General features: G+C 37.4%; 1 protein-coding gene across 3 annotated transcripts in view; it reads left to right on the top strand.

The window, feature by feature from the left end:
• The window catches only part of HPSE2 (heparanase 2 (inactive)), an 841,690-nt gene that overhangs the window by 550,201 nt on the left and 268,634 nt on the right, over window positions 1-22,855 (top strand). For all 3 annotated transcript variants that reach the window (XM_074382736.1, XM_010333375.3, XM_074382735.1), the window contains 2 exons: window positions 4,489-4,662; window positions 10,650-10,821. In XM_074382736.1, the coding sequence (XP_074238837.1) occupies window positions 4,489-4,662; window positions 10,650-10,821 (346 nt within the window). The remainder of the gene's footprint in view (window positions 1-4,488; window positions 4,663-10,649; window positions 10,822-22,855) is intronic.

Here is a 22,855-nt window from a genome sequence, read left to right as displayed (position 1 = left end):
AGGCATCTTGGATCTCTCTCTAATTTCTAACCTCACTGTTTGATTAATCTAATAGCTTTTTTACCGCAGTCCTTTTCCTCCTCAGTTTGTCATGAGCACCTACTGTTATGGAACAGCACATTCTTGCAACTCTCTTTTTTGGGGTTCCTTAAGACTGCATATCTGCATCTCTGTTCTTCTTCTCTGCCTTTTTTTTTTTTTTTTTTTTATCCTTCTCCATGAGCCTTTATGTGAACATTTCTTTCCTAAGGTTTTCTCTTCAGTCATCTTTCTACATTTTGCCCTTCAGAAGTCTCAAGAACTTTCACAGCGTCAGCTATCCACACTGAGTGACTCCCAAGCCTGTATGTATTCATTTACATCTCTCTCAAGTGCTAGCTCCTCTTCAACTACCTACTACCCAATGCTTCTTAGAATTACAAGCCTATGAACTGTCAATGCACCCTGACTAGAAGACAGAGGGATTGGCCCCATCTGGTGGAGGGAGTAGAAAGTCATCTTTAATTATCTACTTGCTTTGATGGAACCTGAGCAAATATTCTAAGGGAGATTACATGTGTTGAGTATGTACTAAATTATCTATATTCAAATATGTATACTTTTCCAATAAACTGTTGAACTTATATATGTCTTAGGTTAGCAATAATAATTCTTTTTGGGACAGATTTTCACTCTTGTCACCCAGGCTGGAGTGCAATGGTGTGATCTTGGCTCACTGCAACCTTTGCCTCCTGGGTTCAAGTGATTCTCCTGCCTCAGCCTCCCAAGTAGAGTAGCTGGGATTACAGGCATGTGCCACTCACTATGTCCAGCTGTTTTTATTAGAGATTGATTTCGCCATGTTGGTCAGGATGGCCTCTAACTCATGACCTCAGATGATTCACCCACCTCCGCCTCCACAGTGCTGGTATTACAGGTATTATTGCCACTGTGCCCAGCCTGGCAATAATTATTTTAAACAGGTATCTCTTTGGCCCCTTTCTATTTCTTATAGACCACTTTTATGCAACAAAAAGGATTTGGGTCTTGAAAACTCTTTGGCATGATATTGCTATGTGTTAGAAAATTGCTATGTGTTAGATGCTATATAAGCATATAAGATATCCTTATAGGATATAAGATACAGTAACAGACTTAAGAAACTTCACAGTTTAACAGGGAAAACAAGCCATTCATGCTGGAGAAGTGAATAAATGAAGTAAATCCTAAGTTAATACCATGTGACAGGGCAGTGAGATGCCAAAAAATGGTATAGCTCATGAATTTAGAGAAAGTTGAAGTCACTTTTGAGAGGTTGGTGTGTTCAGGAAGGGGGTCATGAAAGAGGCAGGACTTAAACTTATTCTTGAATAAGTATTTCCCAAACTTTTAGCATTCTAGTTCCCAATTTTTGCCATGTGAACAAACTATCTATACTGTTTCTCCCATACTGTTCTTTATGTTGATGCACTTTTTGTAAATAAATTTTGCCTTGCCTTAAACCATCAAATCCATGAAATCACAGGTTTGACATGCTTTTGTGTTTGATGTGTGTTTGTGTTTCTAATACATATGAAACATATGCATAAATACTCATTACATGGAAATAATTAATTTTAGAAAAAGACCACTTAACTGGAATCAATCTATCCAAAAGGAATATCAGTTATTCATATTAAATTTTGATGCAAACATTTGATTTGGATTTTAGTATATAAATGAAACCAGAAATTATGAAAATTAGTAGTTTTAGTGCATTTTAATAGATTATAAGATGTCATTGCAACTATGGATGAACAAAATATTATTTAATTGAAAACCGAGTATTTTTCCTGATAATATAACTTTCATGGCACGAATATAAGAGGACTTAAAAATGGGCCTCTGTTGATCTTATAATATTCAGATTATTTTTTGAGTAACCTACAATAATAGTTCTTGTCTCAGAGAACCTCCGGATAAAAGTTATTATATCTAAAGCTCATAGTATATTAGACTGACTATTTAGTTGTAGATATATAATTATCCAGTATTGCCAATGCCCTTTTAAATAGAGTCAAATTTTCCATAGAATCTGTTTAGTTTGGCCAATTTCTTAGCCTATTCTTTTGCATAGTTTCCCCTTCCCCACAAAGAATACCAATTCTAATGGTATAGATGAAAGAAACTTCAGTTTTTCTTTTGTATCTTATCAAGTGGGCCTCAAAGTCTTAACACAAGTTTCTATTGTATCAATACTACTGAGGTACCATAAGTGCAAGTCCTGTTTAAAACTAAAAATGACTTTTTAGACAACTATTCTTGAAAAGAAAAAAAGAAAAGTTAATCTTTCTTGAAATTAATTTCATTATTCCCTTTTCGTAAATTTGAATATCTTAGGTCAAGCATACTTTGTTTTTGTAAAGTAACTAGTTTAAGCCACAATGGTATAAAATTTTTCTAAAGGTAGGTTTGTTAGGTTTCATTTAAATGAAGGTTATGAATTTAATTAATGTTATTTTGAATATAAAAATGTATTTATGTTGAATGGTAAAGCATCTAAAATTATACATCAAAGCAATATGAGTAAAGTTATAGCCCATAAAACAATTTTATATGAGACTTTGAAAAAAATTATTATTTTACTTAATGGCATGTAGATAGTTATAAAATTATTATATACTGGTTTCATGATCACTTTGCTAAGCCTATAAATGCATTTTAATTTTAATTGTTATTGTTTTGGAACCAAAAATAATAATTAAATTTATTTCTTGAATGTGAAATTTATTCCCTTTGTTGTTGTTGCCAACTTACTCAGTTCTGGGTAGAGTATGAGATAAGTTGACATGGATTTTATTTCCAACTGGAATGAGACAATTTCTGTCATTGTTCTTGGCACTTCTAAGAAATATGTTCTTATATATACAAGAAGATGAAAATGGCAATCTCCCTATATCCTGCTTTAAAAACTGAGAAAAGATTCAACCCAATGATCATCGTTGTACTTTAAAGTACTAAAAGATCTATAATAAAATTGCTAATGAGGCAACTTGGACACTCTGCATCATCTCTTGCAGAACCTCTGGTGAATTCTTGTGGAACCCTAGTGTTCCACAGAACCCCATTTGAGAAACTCTGCATTAGGTTCAGTGAATACTAGGATAATGTAAACTCTTCTACATAGTTATTAATCTGAGAAGCTTTTTAAAACTATGTACTACCTGAAGTCATGTTATCCATACCTTGGGAAACACTGTAAAAGGGCAAGTAAAATATTGATATGTTTTAAAAAGGAATAAGGGAGGTCTAGGCGTGGTTGCTCATGCCTGTAATCTCAGCACTTTGGGAGGGCAAGGCAGGCGGATCACAAAGTCAGGAGATCAAGACCATTTTGGCCAACATGGTGAAACCCCATATCTACTAAAAATACAAAAATCTAGCCGGGCATGGTGGCACATGCTTATAATCCCAGCTACTTAGAAGGCTGAGACAGGAGAATCACTTGAACCCGGGAGGTGGAGGCTGCAGTGAGCCAAGATTCCACCACTGCACTCTAGCCAGCCTGGGTGACAGAGCGAGACTCTATCTCAAAAAATAAAAAGGAATAAGGGCATGACAAATAAGCAGAATAATTAGAGCAAAGGTCAATAGGGCAAGGAGTTCTCCAACCAATAAACTGGCTGACATCAACAAAGAACTCACTGAGAGAAACAGTGACGCATAAAGTTGATGGGACAATTATGGGTGTGTTGTAGAGGCCTTGAATGAAGGAAGAAAATGGTCTTGAAAATCCACTGGGGTTTTGAGGATTGACTGTAACTGGCTAAGAGCGACTGGGGGGAGATGAATTAGCAGGATGGAAAAATCTAGAGGTAGACAGGCAAGTACAGAGATTGTAATAAGTTATGCAGGTGTAAATAACAGCCAGAAAAAGAATAGTGGCAATAGAAATGAAGGAATGGGATAAATAGGAGACACGTGGTAATAGAGTTGATGCTTATCTGGGATCAACCTGATAATGAACATATTTCTAGTAATGGTCATAGTATTTCCATTGTCAGAAATATTAGAAATCTGGACTTGAACATTTTTCGAAATCACATTAGGCTCAGCTATTTTCCAAGACTCACCAGCCAGTCATCCTTCCTGGCCTTGTACCCTGACTATTATTCCTATTATGTCCTGCAGGAATATGGAACTAGCAGTGCCATATTGTCTGACTTTCAATTCAGCTACTTTGTGAAATCTTCCTATTTTTAAACACCAATAATTCAACTTTTTGTTAAACAAAACATATGGCAGACTAGATTTGGTTGCCAATTTGCAGCCTCTGTCTGGAATTCTGTCTGCTACTTTTTAAAGTCACCTTGAAATATACCCCAGACCAAAAGGTAATAGTCTCTTAGAATCCTGTCTGTGTTATTCCTTATGAGTGGGACGCTCATAGAAAGGCTTTTTATATTAGCTATTTTCCTTTTGTTGGAATGTTGATTTGAAAGTTACAAGCCTTTCTCTGCTTCTTCCCAGCCAGGTCTCTAGACAAACTTTATAACTTTGCTGATTGCTCTGGACTCCACCTGATATTTGCTCTGAATGCACTGCGTCGTAATCCCAATAACTCCTGGAACAGTTCTAGTGCCCTGAGTCTGTTGAAGTACAGTGCCAGCAAAAAGTACAACATTTCTTGGGAACTGGGTAATGGTAAGTAAGGATGTTACTTTCTCTGAATTTACAAAATAAAGGGGAAAAATCAGTCAGCTTGTGATACAGTCTCATTCAGATCATCTCTAGGACTCTGGCCCAGAAAACATTTGTGATGTTTGGCCACTGAGTGGACTACCCAAATGGTAAATGAACAAACAGTAGATTTAGTGAATACACATCATTTGCATTTATAGTTATCTCTAGTTATCTCATTCCAAATATGGGGAAAATTCCACAAAATGGGAAATAAATCGTAATTTATGACTAACAAATTGATTCTATAACCTGTTTGCACAGCCTGAGCTGCCTTTTACAATATATGCTCTGTGGAACATTGGTCCTACAAGATGATCCTTATAAAATAATAACTCAAAAGAGCTTTGGTCAAATATATTTGAGGCCCTTTATGCAGTATATGAACCTCCTGAAGGATCACAGTGCATATTGGTATACAAAAGGCTATAAGAAGTCTTGTTGAAAAGAAATATGTTTGACATTTTTAAACCCAGCATTTCTTAAACAATTTAACCTAGGCTAGTTTCAGGGGTGTGCAGCCTGTGCAGTCACATGGGGCCCATGCTTAGAAGAGAACAATTCTCAGCTGGGCAGAGTGGCTCATGCCTGTAATCCCAGCACTTTGGGAAGTTGAGGTGGATGTATCACCTAAGGTCAGGAGTTCGAGACCAGCCTGGCCAACATGGTGAAACTCTATGTCTTCTAAAAACACAAAAATTAGCTGGTCTTGGTGGCATACCCCTATAATCCCAGCTACTTGGGAGGCTGAGGCAGGAGAATTGCTTGAACCTGGGAGGCAGAAGAGACCCATTCTTGGTTTCATTCTTTGTGGTCACCATCTTGAAATTCTTAATAATTTTTTAACAAAGGGACTCACACTTTCATTTTTCATAGGGCCCTACAAATTATGTAATCAGTCCTGTTTAATCATTAAAGAGATTAATGTGTGAATGTTCGTGTGTGTGTGTGTGTGTGTGTGTGTGTGTGTGTGTAGCATAAGTTATTCATTCCATGGAACATTATTCCATGAAATACAATTTGGAAAGTATTTCCTAAATCATGCTGTTTTCTCAATTATATATATTTATATGTGACATATATGTTATTCGGTAGATGTCATGATTCTGTAATATTGAGTCAATATGGATTATAGTTAAAACTATAGATCGTATAGATATGAAAATTTGTGATTCTCAAAATACTTTTGGTATACTTTAGAACAAAATAATTGAATCAAACAAACCAGGAAATCTCTTAAAATTACTGATACAAATTGATTCCAACATTTTTATTGACAGTCTTTTATATCTCTAGCTAACTCATATTTGTTTAGAGCACTACATGTGTGAGTGTGTATGTGCACATGTGTATTTATTGCAAACTGGAATTTGGGTTTCTCAAAATAAGATAGCAAGGGAAGACAAGAATAAATGTCCAACTTACCAGTAGCCACTAACTGGAATGTAGCTTTCAGTTTCTTTTCTCTTTCTCTGATTTTCTCTCTTCTTTACCGTGGAAATTTGGGAATAGTTAATGACCAAATGAAGACCTGTTTAGTTGAACTGAGGATTTCTTGACTGTAGGAGCCTCAACTAGGGTAGCCTGAGGTTTTACATGTTCCAGACTAGCCTGAGTAGTTCCTGACTAGACCTCAGGTAGTCTGCCTATATCAGTCTCCTAAAGTGCTGGGATTACAGGCATGAGCTACTGTACCTGTCCTATTTATTTTTATTTTTATTCTTGGAGGTGGAGTCTGGCTCTGTTGCCCAGGCTGCAGTGCAGTGATTCCATCTTGGCTCACTACCTGCAACCTCTGCCTCCCGGGTTCAAGCGATTCTCCTGCCTCAGCCTACTGGGTAGCTGGGACTACAGGCACCCTACCACACCTAGCTAATTTTTGTATTTTTAGTAGAGATGGGGTTTCACCATGTTGTCCAGGCTGGTCTTGAGCTCCTGAGTTGGTCTTGAGCTCAATCCTTAGGCAGATTGCCTAAGCTCATGAGTATCATACATTGACAACAAAAGCAGGAATGATATGATCAGCTTTGAAGTAGGCAAAATTATTTTACTGATCCCTTTCCATCCCATCTTCTATTTATACTTTTTGACATTTTTGGTATTTTATGTTGTGTACGCATGACTACCCACCTAACCTTACCCTGCTCAAATATTAGATTCTGCCCAACTTAGCTTTATTCTCCAAACAGGTCAAAATATTCTTCAAACAGGGCATGATACCTGACATGAGAGACCAATTAGGCATAATGATTAAAAGAGGTGAGTATTAGACACTAAAGAATGGTAGGGCTTTTGTGGAACTTGAGAATATATGCCCAAAAGCTTTGTTTAGTTTTCTTATAAAAGTATTGTGCTGCCTACATAAAATTGGTTTGTAAAAAATCTCAACTAATAATAGATAAACCCGCAGCAATTAAAACTTACCTACAAGTGATTGATAGGAGTAATTATTCCAGGGTTTTTGGCATCTCTGAGTATGTAAGCTTGTTAAACTAAGGGGGTGGGTTGGAGGAGAGAATATATACATCTTTCTGTATACATCTATTCCAGACAAGTAAGAACTTGCCCCTCCCCATCAACCTCCTTCCTTCAGACTTCGTTATATAGTTCAGAAAGGGAGTTACTTACATTTTAAAAATGTTATTTAGACACCTTAGCCACACATCATTTGATTCCCATCATCATCTTTTCAAGTGCCTCCTCAGGGCTTAACAACAACAAAGAATTATTTATGAGGAGGAGAAAAGGCACTGCCATTGATAATAAAGTAGGAATATAGATAGAAATAGATAGGGAAAGGACCAAAAAAAATTCAATGAAGTAAAAAATAGCCAGTAATGTGTATTTCTGTAGGTCATTTTGAATCTCTAGTCAGAAAGTCTAAACTTACTGTTTTCCCCTTAAAGTGGATTTTATTTTTTTATGTAACCATAATAAATGATTATTAATAAATAATAATGATTGTTAATGATAAATACTAAATAATCATTTATTAAAGTTACATTTTAGAGTTTAAAGGATACATTTTAGAGTTTGAAGATTTACTTTGCTGTTTCTTTAATTCATTTTATAACTACTGATAGTTTTTCTTGTACTAGAATCATCTTTCAAGATAATCAATGTATGATATTCTGCTCAAAACTATTCTGTGTTGTAGAGTCAGCCTCTTCCCCCTCAAAATATAAGCAAGTAAAAGCTACTGTAATTAATTACTGAATTAATATTATATATTCATACCTATATCTGACCTATATACATTCACACATTATTCTCTTAGGAGAATTACTTACATGACTCAGTTATCTGGAGCCTATCTACTAAATGATTTTATAAAATCAAGTTTCTGACCTTAGAAAGTCAGCAATAATGATTCTTATGATTCTGGCAGCACAGCTTGATTCATGCATTCCCTCAATATTGATTAAGATTTTAGTCTGTGTTTAGGTGGATACATATATGATGTATATATACTTTTTTTTTCATGTGCAGAACATCCAAGTTTGTTAAATAGGTATACTTGTGCCATGGTGGTTTGCTGTACCCATCAGAGAAGAAAGAAATAATGAATATTTTTAACTGCATTTTACAGTTATCCATGTAATTACCTTTTTTTATATCTTTTATTTCTTTGTGTGATTTTGAGTTACCATTTGGTATCATTTTATTTCAATCTGAATGACTTCCTTCCTTATTCCCTATAAGGCTTACAAGATTTTGTTGCTCACAACAAAATCTCTGTTTTTCTCAGAATGTTTAGCTTTGCATGCAGTTTTGAAGGATAGTTTGTTGTATATGGAATTCTTGGTTATCAATTTTGTTTTCTTTCAGCATTTTGAATGATTATCCTACTGTATTCTGGCCTCCAGATTTTTCTGAATAAAAACTCAGCTGTTAATCTCATTCTGTTCTCCTGTATGAGATTAGTCATTTCAGTTCAAGAATTTTCTTTGACTATTTTCTTTATGCATATGTATACTCTTTAGTCTTTTTTTTTTTTTTTTGGAGAATCTCACTCTATCACTTAGGCTGGAGTACAATGGTGCAATCTTGGCTCACTGCAACCTTCACCTCCTGGATTCAAGAAATTCTCCTGCCTTAGCCTCCCAAGTAGCTGGGATTAGGGACCCATATCACCATTCCCAGCTAATTTTTGTTTTTTCGTAGAGACAAGGCTTCACTGTGTTGGCCAGGCTGGTATTAAAGTCCTGACCTCAAGTGATCCACCTGCCTTGGCCTCCCAAAGTGCTGGGATTACAGGCATGAGATACTGTGCCCAGACTCTCTTTAGTTCTTGAACATATTTATAATAATAATTTTGAAGTCTTTGTCTGCCAAGTCTGATATTTAGGCCCCCTAAAAGGCAGTTTCTATTTTTTTTTTTTTTTTTTTTACTGATATGGGTCAAACTTTTCTATTTTTTTCATGCATAATAGGTTTTTTGTTGAAAACTACACATTTTAGATAATATACTAGACCCACTCTGAATTCTTAATCTCTGTCCCAAAGGTCATGGACAAACTTCTATAGAGTCTGTTTCCCTTGGGTCATGTAGCTACTATTATCTCTTAAGTTTTTTTATTTCTTATTCATCTTTTAATTGTTAAGACCAGTCTCCTGGGGGTTCCACTTGTGTCAACACATCTTAATGATGAGCTGAGGATTGATCAGAGGTTTTGCTTAATTCCCTTGAGCCAGTAAGCCTTTGACATTTTGCCAGTGGATCTCTATGTTGGGAGACACTAGAAAATATAAGCCTTTTACAAGTCTAACTGGGATTTTACTTTCAGTCATGCTTTCTTATGTTTCCTTTATAAGTGTCCTAGGTTTCAAACTTATCTGGGAATGTGTGGCTAGCTAGGGCCCTCTGTAGTCCCTCCTAAGCATATTTAGCCTTCTAGATTACAAGGCATATGTGTAAGACTGTCAAGGTTCACTGTGGCTGCGTTATTCCCCAAATCTTCTTCTTATATTTCTTACAAGCCTTCAGGTATATTTCTTGTACCTACCAATATCATAGTCTCAAGCAGCTGAGATGTTAGCCTTTCCTGGGGTATTCACACCATTCCAAATCAAATTAGCCTCCTCCGGCTGTGGAGCTGCTGGTTTGGGGGAATTTTTCTCCCCTTTAGGAACTACCAAGATAATAGAAGCTGGAAAAGGAGGCTTTGCTCAAAATTATTTCAATTAGTTACTTTATTATTATTGAACATTAATATGTTTTCCAACTTTTTGGCAGTGAACATTTTTATGAAGATTTCACTTCTTACCATGTGTATTAGTTTTCTAGTCCTGCCATTACAAATTATCACAAACTTAGTGGCTTAAAACAACAAAAATTTCTTCTCTATAGTTTAAGAGGCCAGAAGTCTGAAATCAGAGCCTCAAAAGGATTGGTTTCTGAGGTTTTGAGAGAGGATCTATTCCATGCCTCTTTCCTAGCTTCTGGTGGCTGTAAGCAATGCTTAACCTAGCAATATCTCCCCAATCTTTGTTGTCACATGGCATTCTTCTCTCTGTGTCTGTGTATCTGAACTTGCTTTTCCTTTTTCTTATAAAGATAGTAGTCATTGGATTTAGGGCTCACTGTAATCTAGTGTGACCTTATCATAACTGGTTCCATCTTCAAAGATCCTGTTTCCAAATGAGGTCACATTCTGAGGTTCTGGTAGACACAAATTTTGGGGGACATTATTCAATCCAGTATATCATTCATTATGAAGGATCATCTGAAAATCTGTATGGTCTCTAGTGTCGAGTAGGTTATCTTCTTGTGAAAGTTAATTTGAAAATGAATGAAACGGCAAGCTAACTTGACTTTTAACTTTTTTGTTTGAGTGGTTCTTCAAGTTAAAATAATTCACAAGAAAAAGGCAGAGAGATCTGTGGACAGCAAAGTGTCGGCAGAGCCTTACCCTTTTCAACTCTGACTTACTTGTCTGCTTTTAATCTAGAGCCAAATAACTATCGGACCATGCATGGCCGGGCAGTAAATGGCAGCCAGTTGGGAAAGGACTACATCCAGCTGAAGAGCCTGTTGCAACCTATCCGGATTTACTCCAGAGCCAGCTTATATGGCCCTAACATTGGGCGGCCCAGGAAGAATGTCATAGCCCTCCTAGATGGGTAGGTCAGATTATTATTTCGCTTTTCTTATGACATTTTTCATTTAATGAATTAATGTATTTGCATTTTTTCTGGTTTTGTTTGTTTGTTTGTTTGTTTTTCGTTTCTTTTGTCTTAAGAAAAAAGGAGGGACTGTTTCCATAGTGGCTTCACCCACTCTAACTCAGAGATTCTCCATCTTTCTCATCATTCTAGGCCTTCCATAATCAATAGGGGGTGGGTAGATGGGGAAGGGATATCACAATCTCTAGGATGGATTGGAAAGGATACACTGAAAAACCACAATTAATATTATGCATTTTAGGCCAGGTGTGGTGGCTCATGCCTATAATCCCAGCACTTTGGGAGGCCGAGGCAGGCAGATCATGAGGTCAAGGGATCGAGACTCCTGACCAACATGGTGAAACCCCGTCTCTGCTAAAATTAGCTGGGCATGGTGACATGCACCAGTAGTCCCAGCTACTTGTCTGAGGCGGGAGAATTTCTTGAACCCAGAAGGCAGATGTTGCAGTGAGCCAAGATCATACCACTACACTCCAGCCTGGTAACAGAGCAAGACTCTGTCTCAGAAAAAAAAAAAAAAAAGCATTTTATGGCCTTATTTTATATTTAAAAAAACATACTCTATACCAGTGTCCTCTTATAGAAAGTGAAGCTTTACAAAATCTTGGCCAGCAAAGTTGGGTTAAAAAGTTGAGAAACACTAGAAATACTTGTAGATTAAAGGTGTTGATAGACCTGTTAGCAGATATTCTAGAGAATTGCTACCACTTTTATTTAGTTTTGACTGAATTTGACAATCATTTTAAGCATTGTATGGATGAGGGTCTATGATAAATGCTCTCTGCCTCACTCCTGCTGGTGGGGCCAGGCTGAAACTGATAACTGAGACATTCATGCACATTGGGCCCAGTTACAAAAAGGCAGAGAAATATCTCACCATCAATTTGTTGTCCGGAAAGAAGCAGGATTATGGTCAAATGGAGCCATGGTGGCATGTGGAAGATTGATGAATGTTGAATCCAACGCCCAAAGTGGAGATGTAACTGGTGCAGGGAGAGTAGGAATAGTGAGGTTGGGAGTTAGGAGTTCATCTGGTATATGGTACCCTGTGCACCAAGGCATACTACTTACATGACATCTTTTCAAACTGAAACGCAAGTAAGGCATTTTTCCAGTGAAGTAGCCAGACCAGGTAAGGTTAGGGAAATGCCATATAGGTATAAATAAAGATACATGAAAAGAGGGAAGTCTATCTCTTGGATGGTCCTTGTGATTCACTCCTCCCTTTCCCAGTGATTTAGTCTTGATATAAGCTTTGAACATAATAGACATTACTGAAGGTCTGGAAAGGTAGAGGATGTACACTGTGACAGCATTAACAATCTGAATGAAGAATATATGGACTTAAATGAAATCTAAGGCATTTTTCTTTACACAAGTCCCTGAGCTCTTGCTTACTGAACTCCTATTCTTTCCCCACCCTTCATTATTCTCCCCTTCTCTATCAGGAGCATTTTCTCCTTCTTTTGTAGAAAAATTTTATGAACTTGGCCCCTACTCACAAATACAGCTCTGGACTTCCCTTTACACATTTTCACTGAACTTTGAAATTACTCTTTGTATGTTTTTTGTTAGCAATGTGTGAGTGGAATGGAGATGGAGTGGTTGGTTTCATTTTACCTGTTATAATTAGGGTATAAAGATCATGAGTATAGACTTTCCTTACATTTTTTTAAGAAACATAATCAGCAGAGCTAATAATGAACACTTATGTCAATATATTCTTTTGGATTATCCTTTTTATTTAATGGCTTGATTAATGCATTTTCATAGGATCCATAATATTCTCTCAGTAATCATGACCCTATATTAATTATTCTTTCACTCCGTTAATGTTTCCTGAGCAACTACTATGTTCCAGGAATTATATTAAGAACTGGGTTAATAATAAACAAAAACAAGTACTTTCTTTGCCCTCATGGGTTATTCACTAGGGTAGAGGAGACATAGGTATTACTCAACTACTTTTAAAACTAAGACAATATCAAGGAGAGGTACATGGTACTATAAGTGACTATAAGGGCTGGGGTTTGATTGGGTTAGAGAGGTCATGGAAGAATTCCCTAAAGAAGTAACACATAAGAGGAAGAGATATTTAAGGCATAATCTAATGGATGAGTAGGACTTAACTAGACAAAAGTGGGAAGCAAACAGTAGTGTTTGCTTGTTTGCTTTAGTGTTCTTGGCAGAAAGAAAATGCCCTGTGGATGAACAAAGGGCCAGGCTGGCTAGAGAAAGGTATAGTAAAGAAGTAATTAGGAGTCACGCTACATAGGGGTTTATAGGCATAATGAGGGCTTAGAATTTCTTCTAAGTACATATGGGAAGAAATTGAACATTTTTAAACTGGAAGAAAATGATTTCTTATATAAAAAGTATATTATGTCTCATATGTAAGAGATGGACTGGAGGTGAAGCAGGCAAGTTGGTAATAAGGCTGCTGCATGAGTACAGAGAAAGAAGGATGGGGACCTGGAGTAGGATGGTGGCACTGTTACATATTGTTAAAGATGGAATTCATAGGACATGATGATATATTGGATAAGTATATGATAATGTGACATATGGATCTGTAGGTAATTGGATAGATGCTATTGTTATTTACTGAGATGGGAAGACTGGGTGATAACTGGTTCTGGGAAGGAAATCATAACTTTGGTTTTCATGTTTATTATGCTGGAGTCAAAATTGAAATGTCAAGAATATAATTGAATACAAGACAAGCAATCAAGGTATCTGCTAGAGATATTAATCTGGGGAATCATTAGCATGAAAATGGAATTTAGGCTGGATCCCAAGATAGCCAAAAAAGAGGCAGCTCCGGAAAGTAGCTCCCAGCAAGAGAGATGCGGAAGCCGAGTGGTCTCCACAATTCCAAATGAGATACCAGGTTCATTTTGTGGGTCTGGTTGGACAGTGGCTATAAACCAATTAGAGCAAGTTGAGGCAAGATGGGACACTGCCCCACCCAGGAAGTATGTGCAACCTATTGGGGGACCAGGGGATCTCCCCATCTGGGACTTTGGTTCAGATACAGTGATCCACCCAAGCCCTATACAACCTGCAGAACAGGAGATCTTTGCCGGGCTGAAAAGCCTCAGTGAGCTGCAAGAATAGGGCAGAACAGCAACTTTGGCCGGCACTGGGGCTGTCAGCATAGATCTAGGCAAAAGCACTGGCTGACACTGAGAAAGCCAAAAAAGCTGGTGGGACGGAGCTACCCGCCCCCCAGAAAGAAGGGTAACTGAATGCAGGGAAACAGCCCAAATGACAGGGTGGTCCCCCTCACCACCCTGCACAAAGCCCAGCAGCCTAAAAAGCTCTCACTCCAGAGTTGCCCACCCGCAACATTAGTGAGAAAGCGACCAGGAATTATCGAGCACAGCAGGGGGAAGGGAAGCCTCCATTGCAGAAGCCAGCATAATTTTCCTGATTAAATAAAAGACTCAGCGGCTCCACTGAATCTGTGGCAGCCCAGCAGCGCCTCCGCAGGCAGACAAAGGAAAGGCCACCTGCCCAAGTAGCTACCTGAAATCAAAACTATGTAAATCTAAGAGATGGAAGAAACCAGCCCAAGAATGACACCATCAAAAACCAGAATGTCTCTCCCCCACCACGAGATCACAACTCCTCACCAGCAAGGGAACAAAGCAGGAAGGAGAGCAAATTTGATAAATTGACAGAAGTGGGCTTCAGAAGGTGGGTGATAACAAACTTCTCTGAGTTAAAGGAACATGTTCTAATCTATCCCAGTGTAAAGAAACAAAAAACCTTGAAAAAAGATTAGTTGAAATGCTAACTAGAATAATCAGCTTAGAGAAGAACATAAATGACTTGATGGAGCTGAAAAACACAGCACAAGAACTTTATGAAACATACACAGGTTTCGATGGCTGAATCGACCAAGCAGAAGAAAGGGTATCAGAGATTGAAGATCAACTCAATGAAATGAAACGAGAAGTCAAGAAAAGAGAACAAAGAGTGAAAAGAAATGAACAAAGCCTTCAAGAAATATGGGATTATGTGAAAAGATCTAATCCAGGCGTCCCCAAACTACGGCCCACAGGCCGCATGCGGCCCCCTGAGGCCATTTATCCCGCCCCCTGCCACACTTCAGGAAGGGGCACCTCTTTCATTGGTGGTCAGTGAGAGGAGCACGGTATGTGGTGACCCTCCAAAGGTCTGAGGGACAGTGAACTGGCCCCCTGTGTAAAAAGTTTGGGGATGCCTGATCTAATCTATGCCTGATCGGTGTACTGGAAGATGACAGGGGGAATGAATCCAAGCTGGAAAACACTCTTTAGGATGTTATCCAGGAGAACTTCCCCAACCTGGCAAGGCAGGCCAACATTCAAATACAGGAAATACAGAGAACACCACAACAACACTCCTCTAGAAGAGCAACATCAAGGCACATACTCATCAGGTTCACCAGGGTTAAAATGAAGGAAAAAATACTAAGGGCAGACAGAGAGAAAGATTGGGTCACCCACAAAGGGAAGCACATCAGACTCACAGTAGATCTCTTGGCAGAAACCCTACAAGCCAAAAGAGAGTGGGGGCCAATATTCAACATCCTTAAAGAAAAGAACTTTCAAACCAGAATTTCATATCCAGCCACACTAAACTTCATAAGTGATGGAGAAATGAAATCCTTTATGGACAAGCAATTGCTGAGAGATTTTGTCACTACCAGACCTGCCCTACAAGAGCTCCTGAAGGAAGCACTAAATACGGAAAGGAAAAACTAGTACCAACCACTGCAAAAAAAAAAAAAAAAAAAAAAGCAACAAATGGTAAAGACCAACAAGAAATTATGCCAACCAAAGGGCAAAGCAACCAACCAGTAATAAAATGGCAGGATCAAATTGACATATAACAATATTAATATTAAATGTAAATGGACTAAATGCCCAATCAAAAGACACAGACTGGCAAATTGGATAAAAAGCCAAGAACCATCAGTGTGCTGTATTCAGGAGACCTATCTCACAACAAAGACACACACAGACACAAAATAAAGGGAAGGAAGAAGATTTACCAAGCAAATGGAGAGGGAAAAAAAAAAAAAAAAAAAAAAAAAAAAGCAGGCATGGCAATCCTAGTCTCTGATAAAACAGACTTAAACCAACAAAAATCAAAGGAGACAAAGAAGGGCATTACATAATGGTAAAAGGATCAGTGCAACAAGAAGAGCTAAGTATTCTAAATACATATGTGCCCAGTACAGGAGCACCCAGATACATAAAGCAAGTCCTTAATGACCTACAAAGAGACTTAGACTCCCACACAATAATTGTGGGAGACTTTAACACTCCACTGTCAGTATTAGACAGATCAATGAGACAGAAAACCAACAAGGAAATCCAGGACTTGAATACAGATCTGGACCAAGCAAACTTAATAGACATTTACAGAACTCTTAACCCCAAATCCACAGAATATATATTCTTCTCAGCACCACATTCCACATACTCTAAAATCGACCACATAATTGGAAGTAAATCACTCTTCAGAAAATGCAAAAGAATGGAAATCATAAAAAATAGTCCCTCAGACCACAGTGCAATCAAATTAGAACTCGGGATTAAAAAACTAACTCAAAAACCACACAACTTCATGGAAGATGAACGACTGGCTCCTGAAGGTAGACCGTATAAATACTGAAATGAAGGCAGAAATAGACATTCTTTGCAACCAATGAGAATGAAGACACAACATACCAGAATCTCTGGGACACATTTAAAGCAGTGTCAAGAGGGAAATTCACAGCAATAAATGCCCAAATGAGGAACAAGAAAAGGTCTAAAATCGACACCCTATCATCAAAATTGAAAGAGTTAGAGGAGCAAGATCAAAAAAACTCAAAAGCTAGCAGAAGACAAGAAATAACTAAGATCAGAGCAGAACTGAAGGAGATAGAGACACACACACACACACAAAAAAAAAACCTTCAAAAAATCAATAAATCCAGGAGCTGGTTTTTGGAAAAGAGCAACAAAACAGATAGACCACTAGCCAGACTAATAAAAAAGAAAAGAGAAAAGAATCAAATAGATGCAATTAAAAAAGATAAAGGGGAAATCACTGCCGAGTCCACAGAAATACGAACTACCATCAGAGATTACTACAAACAACTCTATGCAAATAAACCAGTAAATCAGGAAGAAATGGGTAAATTTCTGGACACTTGCTCTCTCCCAAGCCTAAACCAGGAAGAAGTCGAATCCCTGAGTAGACCAATAACAAGGGCTGAAGTTGAGGCAGCAATTAATAGCCTACCAACTAAAAAAAGTCAATGTCCAGATGAGTTTACAGCCAAATTCTACCAGATGTACAAAGAGGAACTGGTACCTTTCCTTCTGAAACTATTCCAAACAATACAAAAAGAGGGAATCCTCCCCAACTCATTTTATGAGACCAACATCATCCTAACACCAAAACCGGACAGAGAAGCAACTAAAAAAGAAAACTTTAGGCCAGTATCCATGATGAACATTGACACAAAAATCTTCAATAAAATACTTGTAAACAGAATGCAACAGCAAATCAAAAAGCTTATTCATCATGATCAAGTAGGCTTCATCCCAGAGATGCAAGGCTGGTTCAACATACACAAGTCTATAAATGTAATCCATCACATAAACAGAACCAAAGACAAAAACCACATGATTATCTCAATAGATGCAGAGAAGGCCTTTGACAAAATTCAACAGCCCTCTATGCTAAAAACTCTCAATAAACTACTTATCAGTTGTACATATCATGAAATAATAAAAACTATCTGTGACAAACCCACAGCCAATATCATACTGAATGGGCAAAAACTGAAAGCATTCCCTTTGAAATCTGGCACAAGACAAGGATGCCCTCTCTCCCCACTCCTATTCAATATAGTATTGGAAGTCCAACCGAGAGCAATCAGGCAAGAAAAAGAAATAAAGGATATTCAATTAGGAAAAGAAGAATCCAAATTGTCTCTATTTGCAGATGACATGATTGTATATTTAGATGACCCCATAGTCTCAGCCCAAAATTTCCTGAAACTGATAAGCAACTTCAGCAGAGTATCAGGATACAAAATCAATGTGCAGAAATCACAAGCATTTCTATACACCAATAACAGACAAACAGAGAGCCAAATCAAAAGTGAACTCCCATTCACAATTGCTACAAAGAGAATAAAATAACTAGGAATACAACTAACAAAGGATGTAAAGGACCTCTTCAAGGAGAACTACAAACCAGTGTTCAACGAAATAAGAGAGGACAGAAACAGATGGAAAAACATTCCATGCTCATGGCTGGAAAGAATCAACATTGTGAAAATGGCCATACTGCCCAAAGTAATTTAGAGATTCAACACCATCCCCATCAAGCTACAAATGACCTTCTTCACAGAACTGGAAAAAAACACTTTAAACTTCACATGAAACCAAAAGAGAGCCCACATAGCCAAAACAATCCTAAGCAAAAAGAACAAAGCTGGAGGCATTATGCTGCCTGACTTCAAACTATACTACAAGGCCACAGTAATCAAAACAGCATGGTACTGGTACCAAAACAGACATAGACCAGTGGTACAGAACTGAGGCCTCAGAAGCAACACCACACATCTACAGTCATCTGATCTTTGACAAACCTGAGAAAAACAAGCAATGGGGAAAGGATTTCCTACTTAATAAATGGTGTTGGGAAAACTGGCTAGCAATGCACAGAAAGCAGAAACTGGACCCTTTCCTGACACCTTACACTAAAATTAACTCCAGATGGATTAAAGATCTAAACATAAGACCTAACACCATAAAAACCCTAGAAAAAAACCTAGACAAAAACATTCAGGGCATAGACATAGTCAAGGACTTCATAGCTAAAACACCAAAAGCAATGGCAACAAAAGCCAAAATAGACAAATGGGATCTAATTAAACTCCAGAGCTTCGGTACAGCAAAGGAAACAATCATTAGAGAGAACTGGCAACCAACAGAATGGGAAAAATTTTTGCAATCTACCCATCTGACAAAGGGCTAATATCCAGAATCTACAAAGAACTAAAACAGATTTATAAGAAAAACACAACAAACCCAATCAAAGTGGGCAAAGGATATGAACAGAACTTTACAAAAGAAGACATCTATGAGGCCAACAAACATATGAAAAAATGCTCATCATCACTGGTCATTAGAGAAATGCAAATCAAAACCACATTGAGATACCATCTCACGCCAGTTAGAATGACGATCATTAAAAAATCTAGAGACAGCAGATGCTGGAGAGAATATGGACAAATAGGAACACTTTTACACTGTTGGTGAGAGTGCAAATTAGTTCAACCATTGTGGAAAACAGTGTGGCAATTTCTCAAGGAATCCCATTACTGGGTATATGCCCAAAGAATTGTAAATTGTTCTATTATAAAGACACATGCACATGTATGTTCATTGCAGCACTGTTTACAATAGCAAAGACCTGGAACCAACCCAAATGTCCATCAACAATAGACTGGATAAGAAAAATGTGGCACATATACACCATGGAATACTATGTAGCCATAAAAAACGATGAGTTCGTGTCCTTCATAGGTACATGGATGAACCTGGAAACCATCATTCTCAGCAAACTGACACAAGAACAGAAAACCAAACACCACATGTTATCACTCATAGGTGAGTGTTGAACAATTAGAACATGTGGGCACAGGGAGGGGAGCATCACACACTGCAGACAGTTGGGGGAGGCTAGGGGAGGGACAGTGGGGGGTGGGGATGGTGGGGAGGGATAACAAGGGGAGAAATACCGGATGTGAGTGACGGGAAGATGAATGCAGCCAACCACCTTGCCATGTGTGTACCTGTGCAACAATCCTGCATGATCTGCACATGTACCCCAGAACCTAGGGTATAATTTAAAAAAAAAAAAAGAAAATGGAATTTAAAGCCATGAGAATAGAGAAGATCATTTGAAGAGAGCATAAATACAGAAGAGCCAGAGGCTTAGGAGAGAGCTCTGAGGAACTCACATGTTTAGAAATGTAGAAAAAGAAGGATGGCCTTGGAGGGGAAAGGAAAAGGAGAACATGAGGTGCACAGGAATGAAGAAAACAAAGTTTTGAATAAGGAAGGCGTGCTTCTAGGGACTCAGGAGATCAAGTATTAAGACGACAGAAAAGGGTCTTTGAATTTGGCATATGTAGGTTGTTCGTGACTGAGAAATATAGTTTAGGGAAGTAGTGGGAACAGAAGTTGGATTGCAGTAATTAAAAGAGTAAATGGAGGGTGAGAAATTGGAAATGATAATGTGGATAACTCTTAGGACAATTTTTACTGTGAAGGAAAGTAGAAAAATAAGGGAAGATGTGTGGTCAAGGAAGATGATGGAATTTTCCCCCTTTAATGTGGGAGATACTAAAACAGGTTTGTACGTTGTTGAGAGGAGAGAAGAGCTAGACGATACGAGAGAATAGAAGGAGTATATAGCCAAGTGAGAAGTCCTTTAAGGCTGGAAAAAATGGAATCCAGAGGGCTTAACCTCCATTAGATGGAAGGGCAATTCTTCCAGGGTAACAAAAAGTGAGAAACAAATATTTATGTAAGAGGTAGAAAAAGTCATACTTAGGAGAAGCCTCTGCTCAGTATCTTAAGTGTAGTCAGGATGTCCCACTTTGTGTATGGGTGAACACATAGATGCTGGTTCATTATGAGCAGGTCAAGACTCTTGGACACAATAATAAGCAACAGAAAAAAGAAATGAGTATGTGACTAGAGTGTTGTGGTGGCAAATGGTGGTCACCATTTCTACCATATCCAAAAATAAAAATAGAACTCAAGAGACTAGAGAAAATCACCTAAGGCAAGGAAAGATACTGATCAGGAATTTTTCTTTTATGTGTCAGAAAAAAAATAGAGATTTATCTCTGTTAATGTATATGGACTAAATATACAGTGAAATATAACTAGAAACACATAAACATCCCTAGCAACTTGAACTAACAATAACAAAAATGTCAGCACTCTAAATTACCAGCTCTGTATTCCTTTCTAATCCTCCTGGTTATACAGATATAATTTTACATAGTTGTGATCATTGTATATGTACCATTTTGAGTACTGCATTTTTTAGTCATTGCTTCACATGACCCTTTCCTTATTTCTACATAGTTCTCATGTTGTCATGCTTAATAGCAATAAAATACTCCATTGCATTAATGCACCAAAGTCTGCCTCAGCATTCCCTTACTATTGGGCATTGGACTGTTTCCAAATTTCACTTGTAATATACAGCACAGCTAGAAACATTTTTATACAAATAGGTTATTTATTTCCTTTGAATTACATCCTTGGGCTATATTCCAAAAACTTGGGTTTCTTGGTCAAAGTATATGATAATTTTTATGGCTTTTATATTCATTGCCAATTTTTTTTTTTTTTCAGAACAATTTGTTCAGGTTGCAGGGCAGCAGTGTATTAGTATATCTTTTTTCCCAATGTCCTCTAGCAATGGATGTTTTCAATTTTATTAACTTACTCTATTTTAATTAATTTAAGGATCATGTTGCATGGTTGTTTAAACTTGAATTCTGTTAACTATGAAGAGAACTCAGCATTTTCAAATCCTTATGTTGTCTTGTTTCCTCTTATCCCAAATTTGGTTAGTAACACAATAACCGTTTTGCCTGAGACCCAGACATGGAAGCCATTTTAGATCAGTCTTCTCCTTTGTTCACACACTCAATTAGTTACTAAGTACCGTAATTTCTGATTTCTTCGTATCCCTCATATTCCATCTTCTTTTCATTTTTATTTTATACCTTATTTTTTTTAACTCCTAAGTGATTTCTTGGTATCTAGCTAGCCTCAAACTCTAATAATTTTTCCATATTGACCGTATAGATTTCTGAATCTTTTCTTTTTTAAGACAGGTTCTCGCTCTGTTGGCCAGGTTGGAATGCAGTGCTGCAATCTTGGCTCACTGGACCCTCCATCTCCTGGGCTCAAGCAATTCTTGAGAGTGAAAGCTGGGGTTACAGGCGTGTGCCACCACTCCTGACTAATTTTTGTATTTTTAGTAGAGATGGGGTTTCACCATGTTGGTCAGGCTGGTCTCAAACTCCTGACCTCAGGTAATCTGCACATCTCGGCCTCCCAAAGTGCTGGGATTACAGAGTAGTTTTTTTATTTTTTTAATGCAACATCTGATCAAGTCACTCTTGCTTGAAATCCAAACCCTTGCTTTCTAATTACATCTAACTACATCAAAGTATAATATATGTAAATTTTGGAAGATTCCATACTCTTTTGTACCTTTGTATCTTTTTATTTTGTGTCATTCTGTTAAAAATACCACCCTCTCCTCTTGTTTCCCCTTTCTCTAGATCTTCTCTGACATGTTCAGGCAGGATTTCTTAGGGCCTTCTCTGTCCTTGCATGTCCTTGTGTTTTTCTACTATGGCACTTATCAAATTGATGATAACATTTGTTTATATATCTGCCAGCCATGATAAACCACAGAGTAGGGTCAGGACCATATCAGTTTTATTCATTCTGTATCTTCAGAACCTAGGAATATAGTAAGTGCCTGATAAATACTTGTTGAATGAGTAGTATCTGTCTTATTCAACAACTGATTTTAAGGTCATCCAACATAAAAACAATATGCATAATAGTAATTGTGAACCATTGAAAAGCATTGTATAAATAATGATTGGAATGAATTATGTTGATTTATGAATCATGATTACTAACTTCTGTTTTATGAAACTATTCCAATGTCTAAGTTTTTTAAAAAAATTATTGATACATAATAATTGTACATATTTGTTGTACATATTTATTACAATTTTTTATCATTTTTTTCTGTTGGGAACATTCCAAATCTCTTCTAGCTATTTGGAATATACAACAAGCTACTGTTAACTATTGTCATAGTACTTTGCTATTGAACACTAGAACTTATTCCTTCTAACTCTGTTTTT

The sequence above is a fragment of the Saimiri boliviensis genome, chromosome 12, assembly GCF_048565385.1.
Source record: "Saimiri boliviensis isolate mSaiBol1 chromosome 12, mSaiBol1.pri, whole genome shotgun sequence".
In the NCBI taxonomy this organism is placed as follows: domain Eukaryota; kingdom Metazoa; phylum Chordata; class Mammalia; order Primates; family Cebidae; genus Saimiri; species Saimiri boliviensis.
This window is presented reverse-complemented; position numbering and strand designations above follow the sequence as displayed.